The 24,821-nt window shown below is 34.3% G+C and overlaps 1 protein-coding gene and 1 long non-coding RNA gene across 2 annotated transcripts; one reads left to right on the plus strand and one right to left on the minus strand.

The window, feature by feature from the left end:
* Positions 1 to 7,323: 7,323 nt before the first annotated feature.
* Positions 7,324 to 23,299, plus strand: LOC124439946. Its single transcript, XR_006946505.1, has 3 exons — positions 7,324 to 7,335; positions 9,409 to 9,413; positions 23,237 to 23,299. It is a non-coding gene; the product is annotated as an uncharacterized LOC124439946 (long non-coding RNA).
* Positions 8,929 to 11,896, minus strand: LOC124439944. The gene is made up of 5 exons (XM_046990246.1): positions 11,555 to 11,896; positions 11,175 to 11,222; positions 10,378 to 10,565; positions 9,833 to 10,169; positions 8,929 to 9,389 (listed from the first exon to the last, which is right to left on the minus strand). Exons 2-5 carry the CDS (start codon positions 11,185 to 11,187, stop codon positions 9,343 to 9,345), a joined length of 585 nt encoding a protein of 194 aa, XP_046846202.1. The 5' UTR covers positions 11,188 to 11,222; positions 11,555 to 11,896; the 3' UTR covers positions 8,929 to 9,342.
* Positions 23,300 to 24,821: the final 1,522 nt, after the last annotated feature.

Genomic DNA, 24,821 nt, shown 5'->3' on the forward strand with positions numbered 1-24,821 from the left:
ACTATTAATCAATGACTTATAGTCAACCTATTTTTTATCCTATATTTTCTGTAAACGTGCACTACTTTTCGTGAGATTTGAAATACATAGAACATCTAATAATTCAACAAACATTCCCCATTGATAGACTGATTGCCATTTAATGAGCTGAAGACAATTGAACACTTACACCCAACAATCTTTATTGCTTTTTGTTGCTTTGTTTGCACACCAAATAATATACAATTATTTCGATGGAGCATGGACATTATCTTAAGTAGATAATTCTATATTTTTATTATAACAATAGGAAAAATCACCTTATTTATCAAAAGAAATCTTACTATCACAAAGACTACAGTTTTTAGTATTTATTCATATATTCAGTTGTGTCCAAATGGTTTCTTTTCAATGCAATTCACTAAGCAATTTACCCTCAAAAGAAATCAGTTGAGCACTACTCAAAATAGTAACAGCCCCTCCCCCCTCCTAAATAATGTTTCAATGATGGTCCCGAACGCCATTTTTGGAAGGTAAGACTAAGAAAAGCACATTTTATAGAGACGAAGGAGTATTTGCAGAATTAATTTTTCAAGTTTAACGAGAATCGCCATTCTCTTTCAGACTAAGGTACCCTGATTTTTTGTGGCTTGAGTTTCGTTGCATTGACTCCAGCCTATAATTGGTAATTTTGTCCTAACCTATTCACAGTCTGCATGGTTTCAAAGTCTTACCGTTTCAGGCATTGAGTCTAACATCTAATCATGAACGCTTAAACGGCATAGTTACTACATACAAGCATCACAAAGTCAATGAGAAGAAAACTAGTCACCACCCGATATAATATGGGGTGAACCAATAAACAATTCATGCGTTATAGACGCAATTTCCTACTTCTCAAAATGCCCCATAGTGTGAGTCAGTAAGATATTTTGGAAAAGGACTATATTGCTGATCAAGTTTGAGACTAAACTACTATACTCAAGAATTGAACAAAGAACGAGAAAGTAAGTATATTCAAGCAGTATATTCCCAGTTGAAGTTGTAAACAGTCTTAGATTTTCACTTCAATTGACGAGTACAAAGTATGGAATTGTCACCGCATAATAATTTTAAATTGCCTTATAACTATACTCACAGGTGCTAAAAATTGACGAAAAGGTGCATTCCTCACTGGAAACAGTTGTTAATTACAAGAATCATAATTTTGTTAATTAAAGTGTATTTTCTATCCATATTGAGTATTGATGAGATACGATAGGTGAAAGGAAGAAAGAGGAAGTATTTTCGCAAGCAATTAAAATGTTTGTTTATTATGTGACGTTTCCATTCTATTTGCTTGATGCAAACTGTTAAAGTAAAGACATGGTGGCAATATGGTGGTTTATCAAATGATATATTATAGTCAAACTTCATGCATGGTGGTGTATCAATACACGGTGATGTATCAATTCAATTGTACGGCATGTACTTCCTGATGTACAGGCAAAACGTTTCGTTATTTGTCCACCAGAATCAGGGAACATGACTGAGAAAAACTCACGTATCTTTCGAACCTTTTAAAATAACCTTCATGTAAAGGCAAATATTCCCCCTCTTGTTTCAAAATCATTGACAGTGCAGATATAACAAACTTCTCTAAATTCAAAGAAGCACTTCACATTAACAAAACCTACTCTAATTTTAGCGAGCTACTTTTTCGTTTCAACACTGTATTCAGTTTCATTATGAATGTACTCCTCATTGATTTATATCATTTTCTTGTTACTATAATCGATTCATATTTATACTTGTCATTATTGTATCATATTACCACTTTAATCATATATTTTATTTATAGTGATACAGAAAATTGCATTGAAATATGTGTAATTAAGAAAGTGGTAGCTAAAAATCAAATGAGTATTTAACGATTGTGTTTCTACACAATTATAGATATATTTTCATAGCAACTATATAAGCCCAAAATTTTGGGAGAAATTTTTGACTTATAATTTCAAGTGTTTATTTACAGCAAGAATAAATACTCAAAAGTTGCATGCTTACGTTATTTTAACTTTCTTTAAACTGAGCATTGTCATAAATGTGGAGAAAAAACTTTTAGCCATTTTTTCATGCAAGTTTTATTTGAATCAGCGTAAAAACGAAACAGCTTGCGGTTAATTGATGCATTTCTGTACTCATTAAGTCTTGACAAGTGCTGTAAAAGAGGAAATGTTTCCCCTAAAATTTCAAACCGTCGTTAAAATAAATCTGCTGAAAAAATAAAAAGTTTTGCCAAAAGAATCGTCGTTTGATATAATGCTATATAGGGTGTATTTATTTTCACTGTTTGTAACAATCCAATAAAAGTATATGAAAAGACTTGAACTGCGGCATTTTTGCCTCTGTTGGTTGAGATTAAAGCTGCGTGTGATGAAAGTAACACGTAAAAAAATATTTTCTTTGATGGTGACGAAAATTCAATATCCTAAACCATTCTTACGGTGCACCCCCCATATGTTGACAGGCCAAATACATAAAAAGGTATATAGACTGCAGGTGGTGTGACAGGATGGCATTATAAATGCTGTATCATAGGAAGATTTTGAACATTCAGATTTCAGAGTGTTCAAAGAGAACAATTTGTCCTCTTTTGCTTGTTTTTGCTAACTCGTATTTAAAATGAAACTCTCGACCTTATTATTGTTGCTTCTTCTAAAAAGGTGAGAACGCACGTAAGATCATTTTAGCTTTGTTTTATTTGTACTTTTGATGATATTATTTTGAAAACATTCAGAATTTCAGTCATGGCATGGTTGACTAGTGTGCCATACATTAGAGGTATGCAGCTTGGTAGGGCCTTGGATCTCTCCAAATCCGTAGTGGGACCAAATATCTTCCAAGCCAATGTCAGCAAAATGACGACCGTGCATCGATATCATTTTAGTAGATATCGACACGGCTATATCATAGACGACTGGTCTGATGCTGCTTCATATCTTGAATTACCTTATCATATTTGTCTTCAAATCATGGCTGGATCGATTAATATGGGTGATATAGGTCGTTTCTTCGAATCAATGTACAACAGCAAAAACGTTGTTCGATTTTGGACTTCTTCTTTTACCGACTTTGTAAGTCATGTCACCTATAATTATTTAAAAATTAATGCGGTAATTTGGCTTGAGCACATAACTATATAAAGTATGTCGGAGCCGTACTGTTTAATGACTTTTGGTAATCACAACGTTCAGTTGCCCAGTTTTCTATACCACTGAATTTACCAACGTAATTCTCTTTATATCAAAGGGTATTTCAAGTATTATTACCTAACACCTTAAATGTTTATACATATATAGACATGGCAAAGCATTGACTTATATAATACACCGCCACGATCCGATTGGAAAAATTCAAACTTTTCGGGTTATCACTATATAAACGGAGTTAAAAGAGGCAGTTATCTACTTCTGGCATTTGAATTTCACGTCAAAAATGGCAGTACTAAGAGTGATGTTCGTGATGCAATAAATGCTGGCATCAAGATTTCATTTTTGAATGGCAAATTTGAGGACATCGCACGATTCACGAAGAATATTTCAACGTTGAAGATATTTTACTCAAAATATCTTTGGGGAAACGAGTCCGGTATTGTGGAGGTTTGTAACCTGACCTCGGCAAGAGAGGTGTTGCGTAGATATCAGAGGGAGGTTAGTGTGATAACATCACAGTTTTTGACAGATTATACACATCAACGCAACACGATATAATTTCTTGCTGTAGAAACAGGGGCTCTATCTTTATTAATATGTTTATTTTATGTCCAATGTGTCGATACCATTATTTTTAAAATCTGCAAAAGTTATGGCAAATTATTTTGAAAGAAACAACAATATTTAGGACCACAAAGTACAATACAACGTACATATAAGAATTAATTAAGTCTTTTACAATGTTTATAAAAGATTAATCAAAAAATATATTTAGAAATTTAATATCATAATTTCTAAAAATTAATATTGTAATTTTCAATTCAATTGAATTCAATTAAGTCAATAGTTGTTTAGACTATTTCTATGCTTTTAATCTTGCTCTTAATTTTGAATAATGTTTATTTGTCACATTTAGGTTGCAAAAACTTCAAGTTTTGGTCTCCCCACTGAAGTTTGGATTAAAAAGATCAGTCAACTTTTGCCGGTAACATATCACCGTCGAAACTTCTCCCTCATTTTTCACTTTGACATCGAGCGGGCAGCGCAAGCGTTTTACGATATAAAGTACACTCTAGCTGCTGTAAACGAAACACTTGAGGAAGGAAACCTATCAATTTTGAAAGAAAAAAGTCTGCAATTACTGAAAAGTAAGTTAATGGGGTACGACAGAGCATTTCAAAATTTGGTTGCAAATTTAGATTTGAATCGCTTCACTGCAAAATCAAATCAGTTCAAATTGCTCTATGATTTGTACTGGACTTCTGAATATTGGGAACTTCCATACAAGTTTTACTGGCAGTTTACATCGTTGCTTGATGATAAACAGTAAAAAATATGAATAAATGATGTTGAACGAGGAGAATTATTGTGGTGAAAACAAATTTTATTTGTTGATTGGTGTTTAAAAAATAGTTAAACGCAATAAAAATATATTTACGCATAACTGTACAGTGTTTAATTTTGCAGTTGTTTTCTGTTGTTTTCTGTAAAGCAGAAGTTAATAGCTATTAAACAGACTTACAATCAGTGTCGTGATGTTATTTAAAACATTTTTAATGATATCAAAGCTTCAGAATTTGGAACCAATCTTTAACATTAAAAATGCCGTTTTAATTTTTTGGACTTTGAAAAATATTTGATTTTTATTTGCTTGATTTCTTTGTTCATCTGTAATTGACGATCTTTCAGAGCAATTTCTTATCTTGCTTTACAGAAAGCTTTTGCATGATTATTATATAGGTTGATCGCAGTTAAGAAAATGGCCAATATTTTCAATATTTAGCAATACATTGATGATTGATTTGATACATGCACTTTGCCTATATGTCAATGATAATGTGTCAATCAACTACATGGTGTAATTGTTTTAATTATCATTATTTTCGTTTTTCTGATTAAATATGTTTTATTTATGTTTTACTGTAACCACAGAAGAAAGTTTTTCATCAAGTAACTCGTATCATTAACAACATTATCGTTCTGGGTATGTACCTGGTAGCTATGAAGTTGCAATTCTTCTAGTGTTTAATATTTCTTGCCTTGTAAATTGACTAATTTATTCATGAAAGATGTGATCAACATTTAGCTTCACCCCTTTCTCTTCTTGTTATCCAGGCCGTTGGAAGGTATTTTCAGAGGCATTACTATAACGTTAATTGTGGGGGGGGGGAGGTATATATTCATATATTCAGTTGTGCCCTACTGATTTCGTTTGAAATTCAAATCACTTTGAAAGGAAACAGAAGGACACAACGGAATATATTAATATGCACCCCCCCCCCCAATTAACGTTCTAGTTTCGCCTATGATTACTTTATCTCTTTGTTAAAGTTTTTTCAACAATTGAGACCTGACTGTAATATTTCGTTTTCAAATATTGATCTTCTAAATACTTGAGACATAAAATACACACTGTGTCTTATAGTGTTATATCAACAACTGCCTTTAATGTATGTGCTACAGGCTACTGTTTTTGTAACATAAGAAAGTCATTTGTTCTACTTCAGGATTATTAGAAGCTTCTATATTAAGTTCAGTTTTATCAATGTCTGATGTTCCCTGTTATTTAGTATTACACTAAATATAATAGTATAGTTTTGAGTGCAATGTTGCCAAAGAGATCATCTAAGCGTGATCGTGCTCTGAATACTAAGCTATACAACCATGAATTTAATCTCTTTGAGTCAGTTTAGCGGAAGAAAATGTCACGAATGTCCTTTACACTAAAGTCATACTAGGGTTAGGGTTAGGGTTAGGGTAGGATTAGGATACACCAAGGATTTATACATTACGCACATCACACTCCTTAAACATTTGTATACTTGTTGCTAAAGTTGTCTTTACAACTTGGCGTTGGATTTGCAGCGGTTGACGTTCATTCAGCTATGTAAATTTTGGCTGTGGGCATTTCTTACGTCCATGTGGACTTGCAACCGTTACTTTCAGATTGTGCTAAGATCTATATGCAATGTCGATTTTGCACTTGCTAATTTTTTAGTTATAAACTTTTTTTTACCATCAGATCTGTTTTTTTTGCACATTCTGTTACCAGTGCAATTTTTGCTTATTATATTTAAACACCTTCATTCTTTCTTGCTTTTTTTATACTTTTTAGGAGAGAATTTTTTTCACTAAATATTCATTTCAAATGACGTCTTTTCCCTATTAAGGGTCTGTTCACATGAGACCGGTAACCGGGATTTAGCGAGGGGGGAAATGATTTTGAGTTTTTGAAAGAAGTAAAAACTTCAAGCACAAAACTTATAACCTTTTCTAAAGCGTCATAAGTCATTTTAGTCGTAATTTTCAAAACAGGCTAAATTATTTGTTTTCATTTTAAAGGTTTTGTGAATTTGCAAAGTCAGAGCATAGAGAAATTGCTCAAATAAGTTTTTCGTTGTAAAATATTTAATTTTTTCCATTTGCCAAATTGATTTGTGAACACCCCTAAACGAGTGTTCTGATTAGCCCAGTAGTTAGGATTCAGCAAAGCGTTAAATCATTTGGCAAATGAAAAAGATTAAATACTTCACAACAAAAAAATTATTTGAGCAACTTCTCTATGCTCTGACTTTGCAAATTCATAAAACCTTTAAAATGAAAACAAATAATTCAGCCTGATTTGAAAATTACAACAGGAATGACTTGAGGCATTTAACTAACAGTTCCAGTTTTTAACCTTGAAGTTTTTCCTCCTATTAATCCCTCGAAATCATTTTGCGCCTCACTGAATCGCGTTCAACCGGGATCATGTAAACAGCCTCTAAGGCCTAGTTCAAACTTCAAACTTTACATAAACCGAACGCATTTAAAAGAAAGATTATGAAGAAGTTCATCTCATTTTCTTTTTCCTTTAATGCGTTCGGTTCATTTAAAGTTCGACGATTAAGACAGGCCTAAGTTATTTTTGTACAAGTTGTAGTGTTTGCTATCACTAATATCCCCGAAAGCATGTGTTTACTTTATAATAACATGGTTGAGGAGGGAATAATCAACTCATTAGACTTTTTTGTTTGACAATAGTTTTATCAAATTTTGAGCTCATTTATTTGAAATTGACAACATTGAATGGTGTTTGAAGCGTACATTGTTCTTACATCGGTCAGTAGAGGTATAAAGAAATCCATCTAGCTGTGTAATAGTGAATTCTGTTTATGTATTGGTTCAGTGAACCTGTGTATGAATTTTTTTTACAAATACATATTGTTATTATTGTGGTCTACTTGAAGTTATTGGATGGTTCATGACTGGTTTTCCCAAGCTAGTAACAAGAAAGTTTTTGATGCGAATGAAAGACGATTTCTGTTACCACTCTATGACATAAATTGTGAGGCGCTAAGGCTTGTAATAACGTAAGTTTGGCGATTTTGAACAATAGGGCGAAAGATTTACTCGTATCTGACTCCGAAGAACTGACGATGTAGCAACAGTTGAGCAAGAGGATATTCGACTTGATAAAATTTCCCTCTGAGTATTGTGGTTTCAAAGGACATGCCGAGGATATCATGCTATTAACCGTTTTCATTCAGCAGAATTAAAATGATTCAGCCGTGGAAAAGTTAAGATGCAAGCTGAAGCAACCTCTTCGTGACGAAAGTAAAATTTGAAAGTAAGGCATATATTGTTTTAATATTGATGAGGAATATTTAGTCTAAACGTCCATAATGAATATATTTATGAGGGATATTTAGTACTAAATATCCATCATCCTTATAAATGAGGGAAATACGTCAGTAAACGTCCCTGTGATAACAAAAGATCCCGAGGCATCCATGTTATTACAATAAGAAACGTGTTTTGCGTATAACTATAAACACAATGCAAATATAAGATATGAGACAAGTTTTGCTTGATAAATTGATCCCGAAGAAAAGGGAAATTGACGAATCCAAAAACAAGAAAGATATACTCGAACATCGAATAAGAGAACAATGAAGTTTGTTCCAGAGGGTCAAGATTAAATTGGAGCTAAAAATATTATGGGTAAATTTCAGGAACAAGAGCAGCAAAAATCAAGGAATTAAACCATTTGAAAAAAGGCAATTTCTCGCCACTAGTGAGGAACGTAGCGTATTCAATGTTTTTAAAGGGTCTAATCTTAGGGTCAGCGATATCAACGACATTTTCAACTATATATTTCATGCGTCTCGAGGTGCACCGCTAACATTGTGCAGCTTTGCCTGAAGACTTTCATAACCAAGACACATTACTTTTATAGAAGAAAGGTATTGGAAGGGTCATTCAATAAAGCAAGGCAAAGAATCTTCGAGAAGCTGCCCAATTCCTCAAGAATAAACGCCTGTTTCACCCATCTCTTGCATATAGGTGTATATGATTATATTAAGTATTCCAATTTTTGTGATAGGTAGGGAGGGCAGTTTTAGTAAATAAGCTAAATATTGTTGAAAGTAATTTACGATGGAGAGTGAAACAAGATCGCCTTGAGTCTTTGATGATTATAGCAATCGCACCCGACAATCATTTGTTGATAAGGAAATTGCATTTTGAAATAGCTTATGAATGAACTTTCCATGTAGGGATATTTCGGATATTTAGCATACATGCAGTCGAAGCAATAACTTAAATATACTAATTTAATAGGCGTAATATCTTGAAATATGTTGATAGGAAGGACTATCTTGATAATGTGATTTTAATATGTTGATAAGAATGCAGGGGTGGATTTAGGGAGAAGTGAGTTAACAGGGTTTTCGTCAACCCCTTTCTTTACTCATATTCTTAAAAAAACAATGAATATTTTTTCTAGTTTATTATTAATATCATTGAATTTGCATTTCTAATATTAAATTAATTATGACAAGGTATTAAATAATGAATACACACATTAGTTAATAGCGCATATGAGAGAGCAACTATATTACCCCCGACCGTTGATAACGTAATGTCACATATAGGCCGAGAACATGGCGACACGAAAATCGAAACAAAGTTTTGGTTTTCAAATTATTTAAGAGAGTTAAGTTCTGTCTCAGACCCTTCAAATAGTATCTTCCTGTATCCCCCTTATTAACCCTAACCTTGCAGTATTCCTGCATCCGTCTTTAGAATGACTCTATCTACATTTGGATAGTATGCAATTTATTTTAATAAGCACTGAAACACATCATACACGTGCACAATAATTGTGTTTTAAAATTCATATCGTCCTTCATCGCACGAAAATAGCAAAAACATCGGAGTCTCCAGAGAATTCACCTGTTTAAACAAAACAAAGTATATGTAAGTTTGCTCACTGTTCATTTGAAGATCGTTCATATGAAAAACGACACAAACATGAATTGACAAGAGTACAAATAAAGGATTAAATGCAAAAAGAAAATTCCAAATTTTTGACACTCTTAAAAATTATATGATTATTACAGAAGAGAAAGACCAAATATCACTGATATTTTCCTCATATAAAACACGACACACAAAAGCTAATATGAAAATGTATATCGCAAAATTTTTTATAAACACACCGTACGGCAATGGTGAAGATTACAAAACTGGTTTTAAGACCAATTATGGGTATAGTTCAAGCTTTTGAAAATTTTACGAGTGCAGCTAGGCTATTTCACAACTGTTGTCGTAAAATTTGAACAATTTAACAAAACTGCTATAGCACAAATATCATGAGAAAAAACGTCTCAACTTACTGAATTTATTGTAATTCTCGTGTCGTCCAACCTTGCTGTAAATGAATGATGTTCCTGAAAATCGCTTTTCCCAGGCGCATCCTATAGTGTTTCCAATGCTTAGCCAACCATCATCCTTGTGACATCCTCCATAGAAGTGATTTATATGAAAATCACGACATCTTCCACTCCAGCAAGGTCCTACGATTGTAAAGTAGTTAAATGTGGACGATGTTATATCATGCCATGGTGATTGCACGAGGTTGTGCTTTGTAAACCAGTTCATGTAGCTGCTATGTTCACTTTTGAACTTTAAAACCAGTTGTTCTAAGCCATCTTTGTACAACACAAAACACACCTAATGAGGGAAGAAAGGAAATACCCAGATCAGTTTGTTTTAACTTAATTTTCTAGTTCCAGCTGATGATAGTATGGTGTAGCTACTTGTTAGACAGCATTAGCACTATGAATCGACGTGTTTTACAATTTAATATTTGCTTATATATTGGTTCTTGTACATCAATTTCAAAGGTGCAACTTCATCATTATGTCGATTATATATTTACCTCACTGGGCTTTACTTTGTTCCAATTAGTTGGGTTAACAATTCGATTTTTATAAAGTCCCTTAAATGATTTAAATTTGTTAAGAGCTTCTAAACTTGATTCATGTGAAGGTGACGTCTGCTTCCAAAATTTACCAATACTTGTTAATTGGTTGCCTCCCGAAACAACCTTGAAAGCCATTGTATATCCTAACAGAAGACATGATAACTTGACATATCTTTCAACAATTTTAGTGTTATACAGCTACATTGAGAGCTGATATGATGGCACATGGCTGTAAGGAAACTTATCTAATCTGGGAACGTAAAATACGCTACTTTTTAAATTGTACAAGATAAAAATCTTGTTTTTGTGTTGATGTTTGCACTTTATAACTAAGTTGAGTAATAAAGATTATAATGGTAAGCACTGACTATGATCATTTTTATTAGTCAAAAACATCAAGTTGGACATTTTATAAATATTCAGTACATCAGCTTTTCATTGATTTGTTTCTACTTTTGACTTCAAATCATTGTTACACCAAATTAAAAAAAACTTTTTAAATCCGATGAAAAATTCAAAAGATGTAATCAGTATAAAATAACATCAAAGTGATAATTATTGCATTGGAAAGCACATCAAGCTTATATACACTTTTAATTTAAACAATAAGGACGAAGTTGTCTCAGAAAATTGTTGCTGCATGTATTTTTTATCTTTATTTGGGGATCATAAATCAGTTCTTCAACGTGTGCTCTTAACATACAAGACATACATATGTCAACAAAGTATTTCAATGTTTGAAATAAGCATACCTCCAGATTTCATGTCACAAAATACGGGAAAAACATTCTTGTAATTGCCTAAAGTTCAATGAAAAACTCTTGGAGCGATTAAACCATTGTTTATATCTTAATTAACGTTGTAATAAATATAACATGAACAGATTTTATGTCAGATGTAATTTAGTGTGCATGTAATGTGGGTGTAAAAATTCTGAAAAATTTTTGATCAGGCTACTTTTGCTGTACAAAAAACAGAAAAATTTATTCGCAAAGAGAAGGGAAATTTTCGAAAATTGTTTATTCCAGTACACACTACTATGTAACATGATCCCTAATGAAGAATGATGAATGAAGACTGCTTGAACATGTAACATGCCTCACATGCAGTATTTTTAATCATGATGTCTTACTGTTTTCTTGCTCAAGTGATATCCAGTAAATGCCATCAGAAAGACTGCTTTCCGATCTTCGCTTATAAATATCGTTGCAAGATTTTCCTGGTGCTTTGCTGGTACCATACTAAAACAGGTATATAACCAAAGTATAAAATTCTGATATAATAACACACAATTTTACTAACAAAATGCAAATAGTTATTGCGCTCAGTTTTCACTAAGTGTGATGTAATGTTTTCCTACACATTAAAAAATACAAACAATATAATAAAACGACAAATAAGATTAAAAAAGGGAAAATACTTGAACAATTTGTAGGAAGTCTAATGTTTCAGCTGCAACGAGGAAGAAAAAAGAGAGCGTGCATGACGAAGACCTATTGCATAAACTGGCAAAATTTAAGATTTTAGTTGGAAAATGCACTTTGAGTAAAGGTATTTACTAAAATGCAATACGCTTGGACCCAAAATGCAATGCGCTCATCTTATAACACGGCCGTGATTACTATGATGTGTCTGCGTTAAAATTTACTAAAATTACAGCGTCTTCTGGCCAGAAACTGGTAGACAGGATTACTCATTGAACTAAAATACATAGAACGCTATCTGACGCAAATAATTGAAGCCAAATCTTGCACCCAGACACACAAGATTATACCCAGACTCACGCAGTGGAGTGTTTCGAGATTCTGAAAATTGATTAACTACACACGTGTGTCTGGGTGTAATCTCGCGTGTCTGGGTTTAAAATTTGGCTTCAAGAATTTATTAGACTTTTCTATTACAGATGGCGTTCCATGCATTTTAGTTCAATGGGATTACTACAATCATAAAATCAGTGGAAACTATTCCGTAAGACTTCTTTAAATTACTGCTATAGAGGACACTATAAGAAATAAATTTTAACTTTACTTTTGGCATATGAGTGCATGGTCTGTTTCGGGGCGGTAATGCCCGATTTTTGTTTTTGTTTATGCCTTATTTTTACAATGGCAAATTTCTTCTCGTTTTAATATGTATTAAAATTGTTCTTATTATGAGTTAAGACTGTTTTAGAATAAAAATGCTTGACTTTTTTAATGACAGTAAATAAAAACTCTCAAAATTTCAAATGCTCTTTGCTTTATTTATATCTACTTTCTGGTATAAAACACAACATGTGTGCTTTATGTGTTGAGGCATTTCCTTCATCCCCCCCCCCCGACTTCTACGCCTTTGAGAATCGTACAACTATGTGTAACAACGTACCAAAATGAAAACACTGAAGTACTGTTTTAGCGAGATATAACAGTACAACAGGATAAATATCGCCTACAACCCTTTTATAGCTGAATAACTGTGTAAATTATTCGTCCTTTAGTGAGAGAAAGGAAGCTAGATTAAAATACACTAGACAATTATTTTTTCGAATATTGGCTTCAAGGAAACTCGAGCCAACAAGGAAATTTGTTGCTGCACAAATTTTGCACCAACCAAATTTTTTAATTATTGTGCATTCCAAGAGCACAGTTCAAGAAGCCTTGCAACAGCAATTAAAGAAGGTGATATTTTTATTTTAATAAGCAGTTGATGGTCCTCAGTGAAATTGAACTCCAAAAGTAGCATTTGTAAGCTTCGTGTGACTGTCAGGCAAAATAACAAAAAGGCGTCAATCTTTTTTTCTGTGAAACACAAATGGATTGAGTATGGCAATTTTAAGCTTTTAAGGATATTAAAAAGATTTCGAACTGCCGGGCAATCCCAAGCTTTTAAGCATTGTCATTAATACAAATCAAATGTAGGTGCAAATGTACATAAAAGTTCGGGAACCATCCAAAAACTATAATTAGAAGAAAATTTGGGTTCTTATTAAGGATTAAATACTTTGGATCACTTACCATAGATCTGTTTAGAGGCATGATAGCAAAATGGTCAAAATATTTATCTTTAACAAGATTGAAGGGATTTTCTGAATGTACACCAGGAAGTAACTCACAGCCTTCTCCTGATAGATGGTTTTCTCCTCTTACATTAACAGAACGACAGTGATTATCTTGCAAACAGTACACAAAACAGTCAGGAAACGTCGGACCTTTTACTTCCTTTATAACTGTAGCGTTGAGACGAATGCCTATAAGAGGAAACAATAATTCATTTTAAACGCAATCTTTCAAAAGCGCTGCTGTTCAGCTTTGGATGAAAAGCGATCTATGTAATTAAGACTAAATCAGATAACATTTAATATAATAAAACAACATAAAAATGATCAAAAGCTCAAAAACAGTGTTTTGTTTTACATGTTGTGTTTTATTCACTTTTGTGGTTTAAACTATAATTGTCTTTTTGCAATGATTGGCCATTGGGCTTCCTTTGATTGTTGAATAACTGCCCTCGGAATAACTTCCATGCAATTCTCATTCTTTGGCTATAATTTTGATATTGCCGATGAGAATCAAATAATTTTTCATGATTTTATTTAGGTGACAGCTCAAAGACATCTGCAATTTAAAAGTCACGTTCTTAACATCCAATTACTAAAATAGGGGAGAAGTTTCTCGACAGCACGAGAAAAAATTAGGGGCACGTTATTTTGTTAGAGTTAAGGTTTGATGACATTATTGTTTTTAAAATATATTTTATTTCACGATGGGATTTAGTTCTATCGTAAATTTATTTTGGTTGTTTTATCAATCAATGGTTACTGATGAAAATTAAATGTTTGTTTAAGCAGCTCTCTAAAGACTCCTCATATAAGAAAAAGGAAAAACATAGAATAAAATGGAGTTATTCCTTCTATATAGTCATTTTTTCATAAGTTCATTTGTTAAGACATTGATAAAATCTAAAAAAGAACGTTTCCGAACGCTGGATGTCGTTTTGACGATCAATAATCGGTAATAAATTACGCTTGAATCATTCATAATTTATATATAGCTACACAGCATTTAAATTTTTCGTTATCTTCAATTTCATCGTGCGGGTAAATTTAATCTTGTGCGATTTTTTCTTCTTTTTTTTACTTTTTAGGGGATTTATTTGCTTAACAACAAGTCATTGAAAAGAAATTCACTTTAAGTTTCCATTCTTCTAAGAAATTTTCCATTCTTTAAGTTATGAAAGTCATTTTATGGCTGAAGTTTTTTATCGATTCTTTTCGTAATTCGGTATTATTGTCAAGCCTTGCAGCTCTTTAAATATATTTTATATATTTGCATATATAATCTATAGGACTAAATTTTAAAACGTTTTGTTATATAGAGTCAGAGTGTTTTACTTGTAAAAGTTAGGCAGGTTTTGCTTACGTAAGAAGACAATATCCGTGTTATTTCAAAAAAACAACTTATGCAATCATTGAAATAGCTAGTAGAAGTTTAAAATTTATACCTTGGCCGATTCGTTTGTAGAACTCTTCTTTGTAGAAAATCTGGTCCATTTTTACTTCAGTACAAAGGAGATATAAAACAATACCCAATGATACAAAAACTGAAACTTTCATGATGAAAGGAAAGATACGCTGTGTTATAAATTGTGTCAATGCTGCTCTTTCTGAAAATATGAAACTATTTGTTGATATTAGCACTATTTTATCACCAATTTATAAAAGTGTGTAATTTGATCCTTTAACAAATAAATAAACTATTTGTGTGAAATTCTTTTTTTACATGTTTTACAAATATGTGATAATATTGTTTGTGCACAGTGGTTTTATATTAAGTAACATAAATATTTAATCTGTTGTTTCTGTAAGTAAGTGAATTTATTTTTGGATGTATTAATTGTAATTCACATCGCTTGTTCATATAAAACTATGTAACTCATTGGTTCACGAGGCACATCAAATGTCAAAAGTTTGTTTGTCACGTGTCTCTCTTTTATCTCTGGCATCTATATTTTAATTAAAAATAGAGAATTTTAATACATTTGGCAATAATGTCTGCAAGTTTATTAACACTGAAGTTTAGGATTTGAAACATTAGTACGAGTATTATTTTATTTTCTTTCGTTTAACAATCGTCAAATTTATTCTGGTGAAGAAGTAAAGATATTAAAACAACTGCATTTATATCTGTTGAAAGTGTGTGAGAGCAAAGGGATGACAGACAAATTTTCAAAATTTTTCATGATATATGATTAAAGATTGACCTTGAGCACCTGCCATCTAAAGATATTAGTATATAGTTGTCGTTTTAAATTTTTCAACCAATATTATATATTATATATCATTTTATAACAGTGTTTTATAATTCTTCTTTTTAAATATCATTAAATTTATTTTTTCTTTCATAAATTATGTGTTTTTTATTACGCAGATGCTTATTTTTGTAACAAATATCCAGTAAAAAAGGGGATATTGTCGTGTGAAAGTTGGATCTCAGGATAAGAAGAGCTTAAGTAGTTACTTGCATTGTGCAACAAAGAAAAGTAGTTTTTATTTTTCCCGAATTTAGAGCGTCGTAAAAAGTTTAGTATATCGTCAAGTTAGCTGCTAACTTTCATGACCGAGTCTTTTAAGAGGAGTTCCGAGAATAGGGGAAAATAATTAATACAATTTTTAAAGCAGTCACCTGTTTATTGAACATCATATATTAAAAAATTATCGAATTCTTTTTGATTGGTCAATTCACTTTGGCAATAAATAAAGAAAACACTAGTAGGCAAAATATAAGTTTTAGTTAAAAAAATCCAAAATTGAAAATAGATGACGTAGTCAAAGATCACCTTATTTTGTCAGAAATTTTGAAAGTATGTGTGATCTTGAAATTTTAATTCTTTCTTAATAATAAAGTTACTAAGTTTTGTCAGATATATTTTTGCTCGAAGCGTTTAGCCCACTCCCAAACTACTACTGCTTTTGTCTCTAACCGTCGAAGTTTAAATTGCTTACCATGGACTTTTTGGTGGACAGCTTCCTTCAAATTTTAACAAAACATAGTTTCGTTAGTGGAATTAAGTTTTCTTGCTCTTACTGACCTCGTAGACGTTTTCTTTCAAAATACCTCCTCGGTATGCATAGGCCTGAGATAACAAAGTAAACATCTTTATATGTCTTAAATGAACAATGTATTTCATGCGTAAGCAATGCAATTCACAATAAGAAATTCAAGATCTTTAATTTTTATCAACTGACAAGTGCAGATTAAGTGATATTTAACAGGCTCTTTGATTCAAGATCATCTAAGATTCTAGATGCTAGTGCATGTAGGAAAAATTGTGTTGCGACTTGGCTTATTCTTAATTTTTCAAGAAGCATGTTTTGCAGGACTCAATTGCTTTGAAGTTTTTCAGGACATTGGAAAGGCTCTTGATCAAAGCGGAGTCATATGAAGGTTTTCTGTGCCCGTAGGCAATTAGTGAGTTTGGGCTTCCATATTTCTTGTATATATTTTTCTCAAGATTGGCAGTTTTATTTATCTATGTCTGATTTTATTAATCTAAACAGCATTTATTTTTGTATCTTCAAAATAAAAATCTTTGTGCCTGACAATTTATGGGCTCCAAAAATTTTTGTGTCCCTGGGTACAGGCCCCGTGCCAGTGGACCTATTGTTTAATTAGCACTGGATCAATGTATACAGTCAGAAATTGTTAATCTTGAATTTTCAATTGTGTTTGATTTGATGAGTCATGGAAGACTTCTTTTAAAGTTAACGCTGTTATTATAGGGGGATCAAACCTCAATATTCGTATATGGTTTAAGAGCTTTTTTATTAAATAGATATTGATAGGTTGTCATACATGGTAAATTTTCCTCCCTTGCTGAAGTTAAATGAAGAACACAACCATGCTATATGGAATATTACCATTCAAGTTTTGAAGTGGAATCAGTACATAAAATAATTACTGGAAGAACATGAAAAAATTGCTCGGTATCATCTAAAGATCTTGAGTTAGACTTAAGTCAGTAGCCAAAAAAACTTTTATGTTGTACTCAGGTCTGGGCTAGCCCCTGTCAATAATTTTGTAATTTGATAACGCTTGAAAGCCAAACTGTTTGTAAGTTGAGAAGGTGAAATTCACCATAAAGACCGTTTGGTAAAAATTAAAAATGCTACTCCTGAATTTTAATGTAATGATTACATTATTGAATATTTGATTATTGTGAGTGGAATAAATTATAGGAGACCTAAATTAGTTTTATGATGACACCCAAACATTTGGATAAATCTTTCAAATAAAAAAAAAGAGAAATAAAACATTTCAGATGCTTGGTTCATTTAGCCAAATGGACTATGACTTCTTCAAAGGAGAGGATATAGACATTCTATACGCATTGTATTGTTCCATATGCTTTTTATTAAGGTTAATGAGCACTGAAGTTGAGTTTAAAGCTGTGGATTTTCAATGCTTCGTCAAAGGACTTTTAAAATGATAAAGCAAGTGGCATCATGGAGTTACATTTTTCTTTTTGTTATTGGCAATAAGCACCAGAACTGGGTTTGAAGCAGTGTAATTATGAGAAGTTCCTTTTTTACTTTTAGATGTAATGCTTAACAAAGTCAAATTCATCTTAATTCCTAAGCATTTCTTTATGTAGAAATTCCAATGTCCCAAAAATATTTACTGTACCCTCTTCTTGCCTCTCCTCTTTTTCACAAGAATGAACAGAGCGTCTAAGCAGCAATTTTAGCATGGAACTTTTATATGACACGTGTATTGCAGTATGTATTTGAATTTCATCCAACGCATGCAATTATTCCCAGCAGGGCAGGGCAGGGCAGGGCAGGGCAGGACAGGGCAGGGCAGGACAACTCAGCTCCAATGTAATAAAAATGTGAAAATAATATATAACACATTTTCAAAGCGTTCGAACATGCCTATTGACTATTGACGACGAAATTAATCCATGTAATCGACACAGTTATAATTGTTTACTTTTTACAACATTATCAACAACACACACAATCCCGTAAAACCAGCAACCAACAACATTTTTTTAAACTATCCATTATCTTTGTTAATTCTGTGTGTGTCTTCATGTACAATTTGAAACATTCGTAAACATTGTTATCGTAGACGAAAAGCCTTGCAAAACAGTTGGTGATCTTGAAGATATTGCATACAGTAACGGAGAAACATTGATAGTTGGGAGGGGGGGGTATATTCATATATTCATATGTTATAATCAGTAAACACGATTAATATCAATAGACACTAATTAAGTAGTACATGCATATAAAATAACACACCCCCCCATTTATCAATGTTCTGTTTCCCTTGATTGCATACTATTACGAGAACAAAAGCAATTTTCCTAACCAATATAGGTGTTTAAGGCTGCTTTATAGTTCTCCATATAGTGAGTGTTGCTAAGAATGAAAGATCTTTTGGAACACCCCCTCCCATAAGTGTAACACCCAATAAACGGCGCTGGTTGTAGCAATAACATTTCTACACATCCACAATTTACAAAAAATCGTCAAGAAAAATACAGTTAAAGTCAGCTACAGCTGTAACGATATTTTATACGAGATTTAGACATAAAATATTAAAAAAACTATTTTAGTGTGAAAAGGATGGAAAGATGCACGTGACCCAACAATACGACGATTTTCGATCAGAATATTATAAGAGAGTATTTTTTCTTCGATTTTCCAAATTCTAAAAGTCAAACTTGTATTTAGAAAAATATTTATTCACAATCCGGGAAACCGTATATAGCAGTATATGCATTAAAATGACATAAAATGTGTCCATTGTTTTTATCCTGCATTTCACGACGGTGTAAATGTATGCTTCGCAAGAGTGAACGTTTTCTAAATAGATATAAAATGAGATATTTACACCGCTTTTTCTTTCCTAGTTGTTTCAATCATACAACATACAACTTACCACAGGCACACACAGAAGGTCGATCTTCTCTTTTTTCCTACTAAAAATAGGAAAACGAAGGATCATGAAATGTATCTTCGAAATATTCACCCCCTTCCCAATAATGGGTGTTTATAGCTGTTTTTACTTTATTTCAGTTTTTTCTGTACATCTCAAATGTATAAAGTTGTTCAATATTCACATTCTTTTGTATTGTCTGGCCATTTGATTGATCATCATAATGATCAACATTTGCTATCTGTAATGCCGTAGACAGTACTGCCAGCGACGTGCCCAGACAAAGTGATCTCATCTTTCCATCTCTGAGAAGTTATCTCATCTAACCATCTTTGAGAGGTTGACAGCATTGCCAAAATATCAAGGGTAACACATGGCAATTCATGGCCGTTGTAGGTTAAATACCTGGTCTCTCGAGAGCAACTTGTGAGCTATGTGCCGGCTGGACTTGTTCCTTAAACTGCTGGAGAACAGTGCGGTTAGACCAGGTGCTGTCTCTTCTGGTAGGTTAGTTGGTCCCAGGGTCTCTCTGCCATAACTCGCCATTGTGCTACCATCATCCTCCATCAATCTTGTTCCATTTTGGTAATTTACTGTCCCAAACTATCCTTGTCTAGTTCCGGGTGGAGCTTCGTTGATAGACTGCATTACATCTAGCAGTAACGGAATACTCCTGCATCTGAGGTCACCGCCAGTCGTCTCGACACTGTCTTGCCACTGGATCCATGTGATTTCAGAGAAGAGCGAGGTTGACGTCGGCCAGCTTTTCCTCACTATAATAAATTCCTGCATACGTCTTGACAACGCCACTTAACCTAGAAGTAAGCCTTAAGCTCTGTGGCGATGGGTGAGCGACGAAGCAGCAGGTTTGGATACACTAAGAGCTGTAGTTGCAGACCTGCACACAGGCGGCCCAGGTCTAATGGTCGCTTTCGATTGAAGCACCAGAGAACTCGGCGGCTACCTGTTTGTCTGAGCAGCCCTCTTTAGGGATGAACTGCTCACCTCACACGAGGAAGGGACTAGAAAAGGTGTGCTAAAAAAAGCCTGCTTCATCCTTCATCCTGGCCAGCAAGCCGCGGTTGGCGGAAATCCCACACCTGCAGTCGAAATAAAGGAAAGAAAAAAATTAAGGTGACACCGATCACCATAGGCACATGGAATGTGCGTACACTACTTGACAACCTTTCATCAGACAGACCAGAGAGGAGAACTGCCTTAGTTTCCAGAGAACTTGCAAGATATAACATCGACATTGCAGCACTGAGTGAGATTTGTTTCGCTAATGAGGGGCAGCTGACTGAATATGGAGGTGGCTACACTTTCTTCTGGAGTGGCCGTTCTGCCGATGAGCGCCGGGTTTCTGGGGTAGGTTTTGCAATCAGGAACCATCTTGTCCAAAAGCTTGCCAATCTCCCTAAAGGTACAAACGATCGTCTCGTGTCAATGCAGATTCATCTACATGATGGTAAACGGGCCACACTCATCAGTGCCTATGCACCTACAATGACAAAGCCTAAAGATGTGAAAGACAGATTCTACGAAGATCTGGATACTATACTTTCATCCGTGTGCAGTACTGATAAGTTGATCCTACTTGGGGGATGGAGCCATTTGAAAGAATGGGGTAGGCAAGGGCAACAGCAATGGCCTGCGCATGCTGGAGTTATGCTCATCGTATGGTCTCCTTATAACCGACACAATATTCCGGCTGCCCAACAGGAACAAAACATCATGGATGCACCCCCGGTCGAAACACTGGCATATCTCATCGATTACATCATTGTCAGGAAGAAGGACATGCAGGATGTCAGAATTACCAAGGCCATGTGTGGTGCAGAGTGCTGGACCGACCGCAGAATCATCATCTCTAAAATGAACCTCCGCATCAAAGCAAAGAGACGCCCACAGGGATGCGTGACCAAAAAGAGGATAAATGTTGCCAAGCTGAAAAAGCTCTCAACACCATATATGGACCTCGATCGTCAGGAAATTCCCTTCTCTTGAGCTCAGATGGGACTTCACTCATTATCGAGAAGGAAAAGATCTTGCATAGGTGGGCTGAACATTTTGAAGCTGGACTCAACCGTCCTTCTTCCATCAATGATGAGGCAATAGACAGGTTGCCCCAGGTCAACATCATTATGACCATGTATGTTCCACCTGTTGATTCAGAAGTCAGGGAGGCAATAAGCAAGCTCTCTAGCGGCAAAGCCCCTGGTACAGATGCTATTCTATCCGAGATATATGAAATTTGTGGTCCCACATTTATCCAGAAGCTCATCGACCTCTTCCAATCCTTCTGGGCTGAAGGATCCATCCCCCAGGAATTGAAAGATGCCTCAATTATTCACCTATACAAGAGGAAGGGTAATCGTCAGTCCTGTGATAATCAGCGAGGCATCTCACTCATACCAATAGCTGGGAAAGTTCTTACCCGAGTGCTACTAAACGGGCTAATAGACCACTTTGAAGAATCACAGTGCGGTTTTCGTAAGGACCGTGGAACTGTTGATATGATTTTCGCAGCGCTACAATTCCAGGAAAAGTGTCATGAGCAGAACAAAGATCCGTACACCACCTTTGTCGATTTGACAAAAGCTTTTGACACAGTCTCCCATTAGGGCCTGTGGAGAATTATGTCCAAGTTTGGCTGTCAAGAGAAATTCATCTTGATGGTTCGTCAATTCCACGATGGCATGATGGCCAGAGTACTAGTTGATGGTGAATACTCCGAACCCTTCCCAGTCACAAATGGTGTCAAACAGGGCTGCGTACTGGCTCCAACATTGTTCAACATGGTTTTCACTGCCATGCTAACTGATGCTTATCACGATGGTACAGATGGTATCAGCATCAAATAAAGAATGGATGGGAGCGTATTCAACCTACGTAGACTACAAGCTATCACCAAGGTTAAGGAGACCATCCTTCGTGACTTCCTGTTTGCTGTTGACTGCGCCCTCAACGCGTCTTCAGAATCGGAGTTGCAGATCAACATGAATAAGTTTTCCGCAGCCTGTGACAACTTTGGTCTAACCATCAGCACCAAGAAGACAGAGATTATGCATCAGCCTTCTCCTCATACACACTACACTGAGCCTACCATACTGGTGAATGGACAGCGTCTGCAGACAGTTGACAAATTCACATACCTAGGGAGCACTCTTTCCAGAGCTGTGACTATTGATGCAGAGGTGACAAACCGGATCGCCAAAGCCAGTTCCGCATTTGGCAGGTTGCGCACAAACGTTTGGGAGCGTAGAGGGATCACCACTGCAACGAAACTGAAGGTATACTCTGCCATAGTATCACCAACTCTCCTGTTTGCATGTGAATCCTAGACTGTTTATCAGAGGCATGCGAGACAGCTGAATCACTTCCACACAACCTGTCTCCGTCGGATATTGAGAATCAAGTGGCAAGACAAGGTGCCAGACATAGATGTCCTCCCTCGATCCAATTAGCCATCCATCTACACTTTGCTGATGAGAGCACAGATCCGATGGGCAGGCCACATTGCTCGCATGCCAGATGAGCGGATGCCTAAGCAACTGCTTTATGGTGAGCTCTTCAACGGCAAAAGATCAGTCGGAGGCCAGAAGAAGCGGTTCAAGGACACATTAAAGACATCACTGAAGTCCTTTAACATCAACACCGCAATATGGGACAAACTTGCAGGGAACCGATCAACCTGGCCCGATCTCATCTTCAAGGGCTGTCAAGCATCAGAAGAAAGGCGGACTGTGGAAGCCAAACAGAAACGTGAGCTGCGGAAATCAAGAGCAGCCAGTGCTTCAACATCAGATGCATCTCTGGTTTGCCCTTCGTGTTCGAGAACATTCCGTGCCAAGATTGGGCTCATTAGCCACCTTAGAACTCACTGTACCCAGTCTTCTAGTACTTGAGTTAACTTGTCAAGGTCATCATCGCTTGCGATGGACGAACAACAACATATTATATTAGGATACGCAAAATGAATGTGGGGCAATTTGCATGTAATTTTTTACATGTATTTTGGTTTTATAGTATTGTTTATATATAATGTGTGCTCAATAAATACTTTTGTATTGATTTCATTTATTTTATGGAACATATATATATATATATATATATATATATATTGGTCTTTTAAATGCCTTCCACGTAGTAAAGCGAAAATTTGGCTAGTTGTATTGACAATTTTTAAAAAATGATAGTCATCCTAATGCTTCAATTCAGTTTTGCTTTACTATTTTATTTATTATAATGAGAAAGACATTAATCTTTTAATCCTGTAATAAGTCATAAATTGCTGTTGAATTTTGGTTGAAAATTTACAAAAACAACTATATAGCTAATGCATGCATGATCATATGTTTGTAAGGCAGATGTTAAAGTCAATATAGAATTATAATAACTTCAGCAAATATGTAATTTTGTGTGTTATCCTTTACTCGAAACATTTTAACAGCAATATTCAAGCAGTTTTTTTCTGAATCTTCCTTTTCCAATTGGTCAGACAAAAGAAAATAACACGATACTCTGACTTTAGTTTAAGAGACAAAATAGTCCGTGAGTAAATTACAGCTGGTAAGAATTATCATAATCAACATTTTTAGTATTCTCTGCTTTTAATTAAAATGGTTGCCACGGCAAAAAATGAGACGCGTTGCAAACAAAAAAATAGTAGCTAACATTTTGGCTGCTTTGTAAACCAATGGGGATCAAATTATATGAACATGTGAAAAATAAGGTGTATGCGTTCATGAATAATTCATATTTTTTAGAAACAGCAGGTTTAACAAAGATCATATTACACTACAGCGAGTGCATCATGAAAGTTACGATTCTTTCGACGATTGGTATTATCGTCTATCTTCTTTTTTCGGAAGTCAATCTCGACAAGGTTTTCTACAAAAAAGAATTTTACAGAAAAATTGGCGAAGGTATGTATTTAAAATTGAGTCAGTTGTTAAGATTTTCTACTTTATAATTTTGCATGGATTTTTTTGCAAAGACACGGATTATGTTTTCTATATATAGCTACGCAATGAAGCCAAACTTGGTTAGGTTCAACTGGACAAAACATTATAGCTTTGCAACAAACTTGTCCTGTTTTTAATGGATATTTTAAATTTGACGTATTTTTGTAAAATAAATATTAAATGGAATATATTTTAAAAAGCCTATTAATGAATAGAAAGAAGGATACCAAATATTATAGAAGTTTCGTTGAAAAACTTAAACACAATATCTTTTTTGACAACTTCATGTCTTAACAGATTAATTTTTAAGTATGTGAATAAAGAAGTACATTTCTTCTGGATTTCACCCAAATGTTTTACCTTTTGGAGGAGGCTTCTTCCTTCAGCATACGCATTTCCGCCTTTGAGTCGTTAAAACAACAGAAAACAGCTTAAAAAAACATTTAATTATCTTAAGTATCAAAATAATTGCACAAGATACCGACTCTTTCATATTATGATAAAAGGAAAC

This window comes from Xenia sp. Carnegie-2017, unplaced genomic scaffold, assembly GCF_021976095.1.
Source record: "Xenia sp. Carnegie-2017 unplaced genomic scaffold, XeniaSp_v1 HiC_scaffold_2, whole genome shotgun sequence".
In the NCBI taxonomy this organism is placed as follows: Eukaryota; Metazoa; Cnidaria; class Anthozoa; order Malacalcyonacea; family Xeniidae; genus Xenia; species Xenia sp. Carnegie-2017.

What these genes read in the sequence shown, in the direction of transcription:
- LOC124439944 (XM_046990246.1), bottom strand. An exon ending in ACAAAGTAAAGCCCAGTGAG is followed by an intron (nt 10,170 to 10,377) that starts GTAAATATATAA and finishes TTCCCTCATTAG; the next exon opens with GTGTGTTTTGTGTTGTACAA. An exon ending in CGAGAATTACAATAAATTCA is followed by an intron (nt 9,390 to 9,832) that starts GTAAGTTGAGAC and finishes TTGTTTAAACAG; the next exon opens with GTGAATTCTCTGGAGACTCC.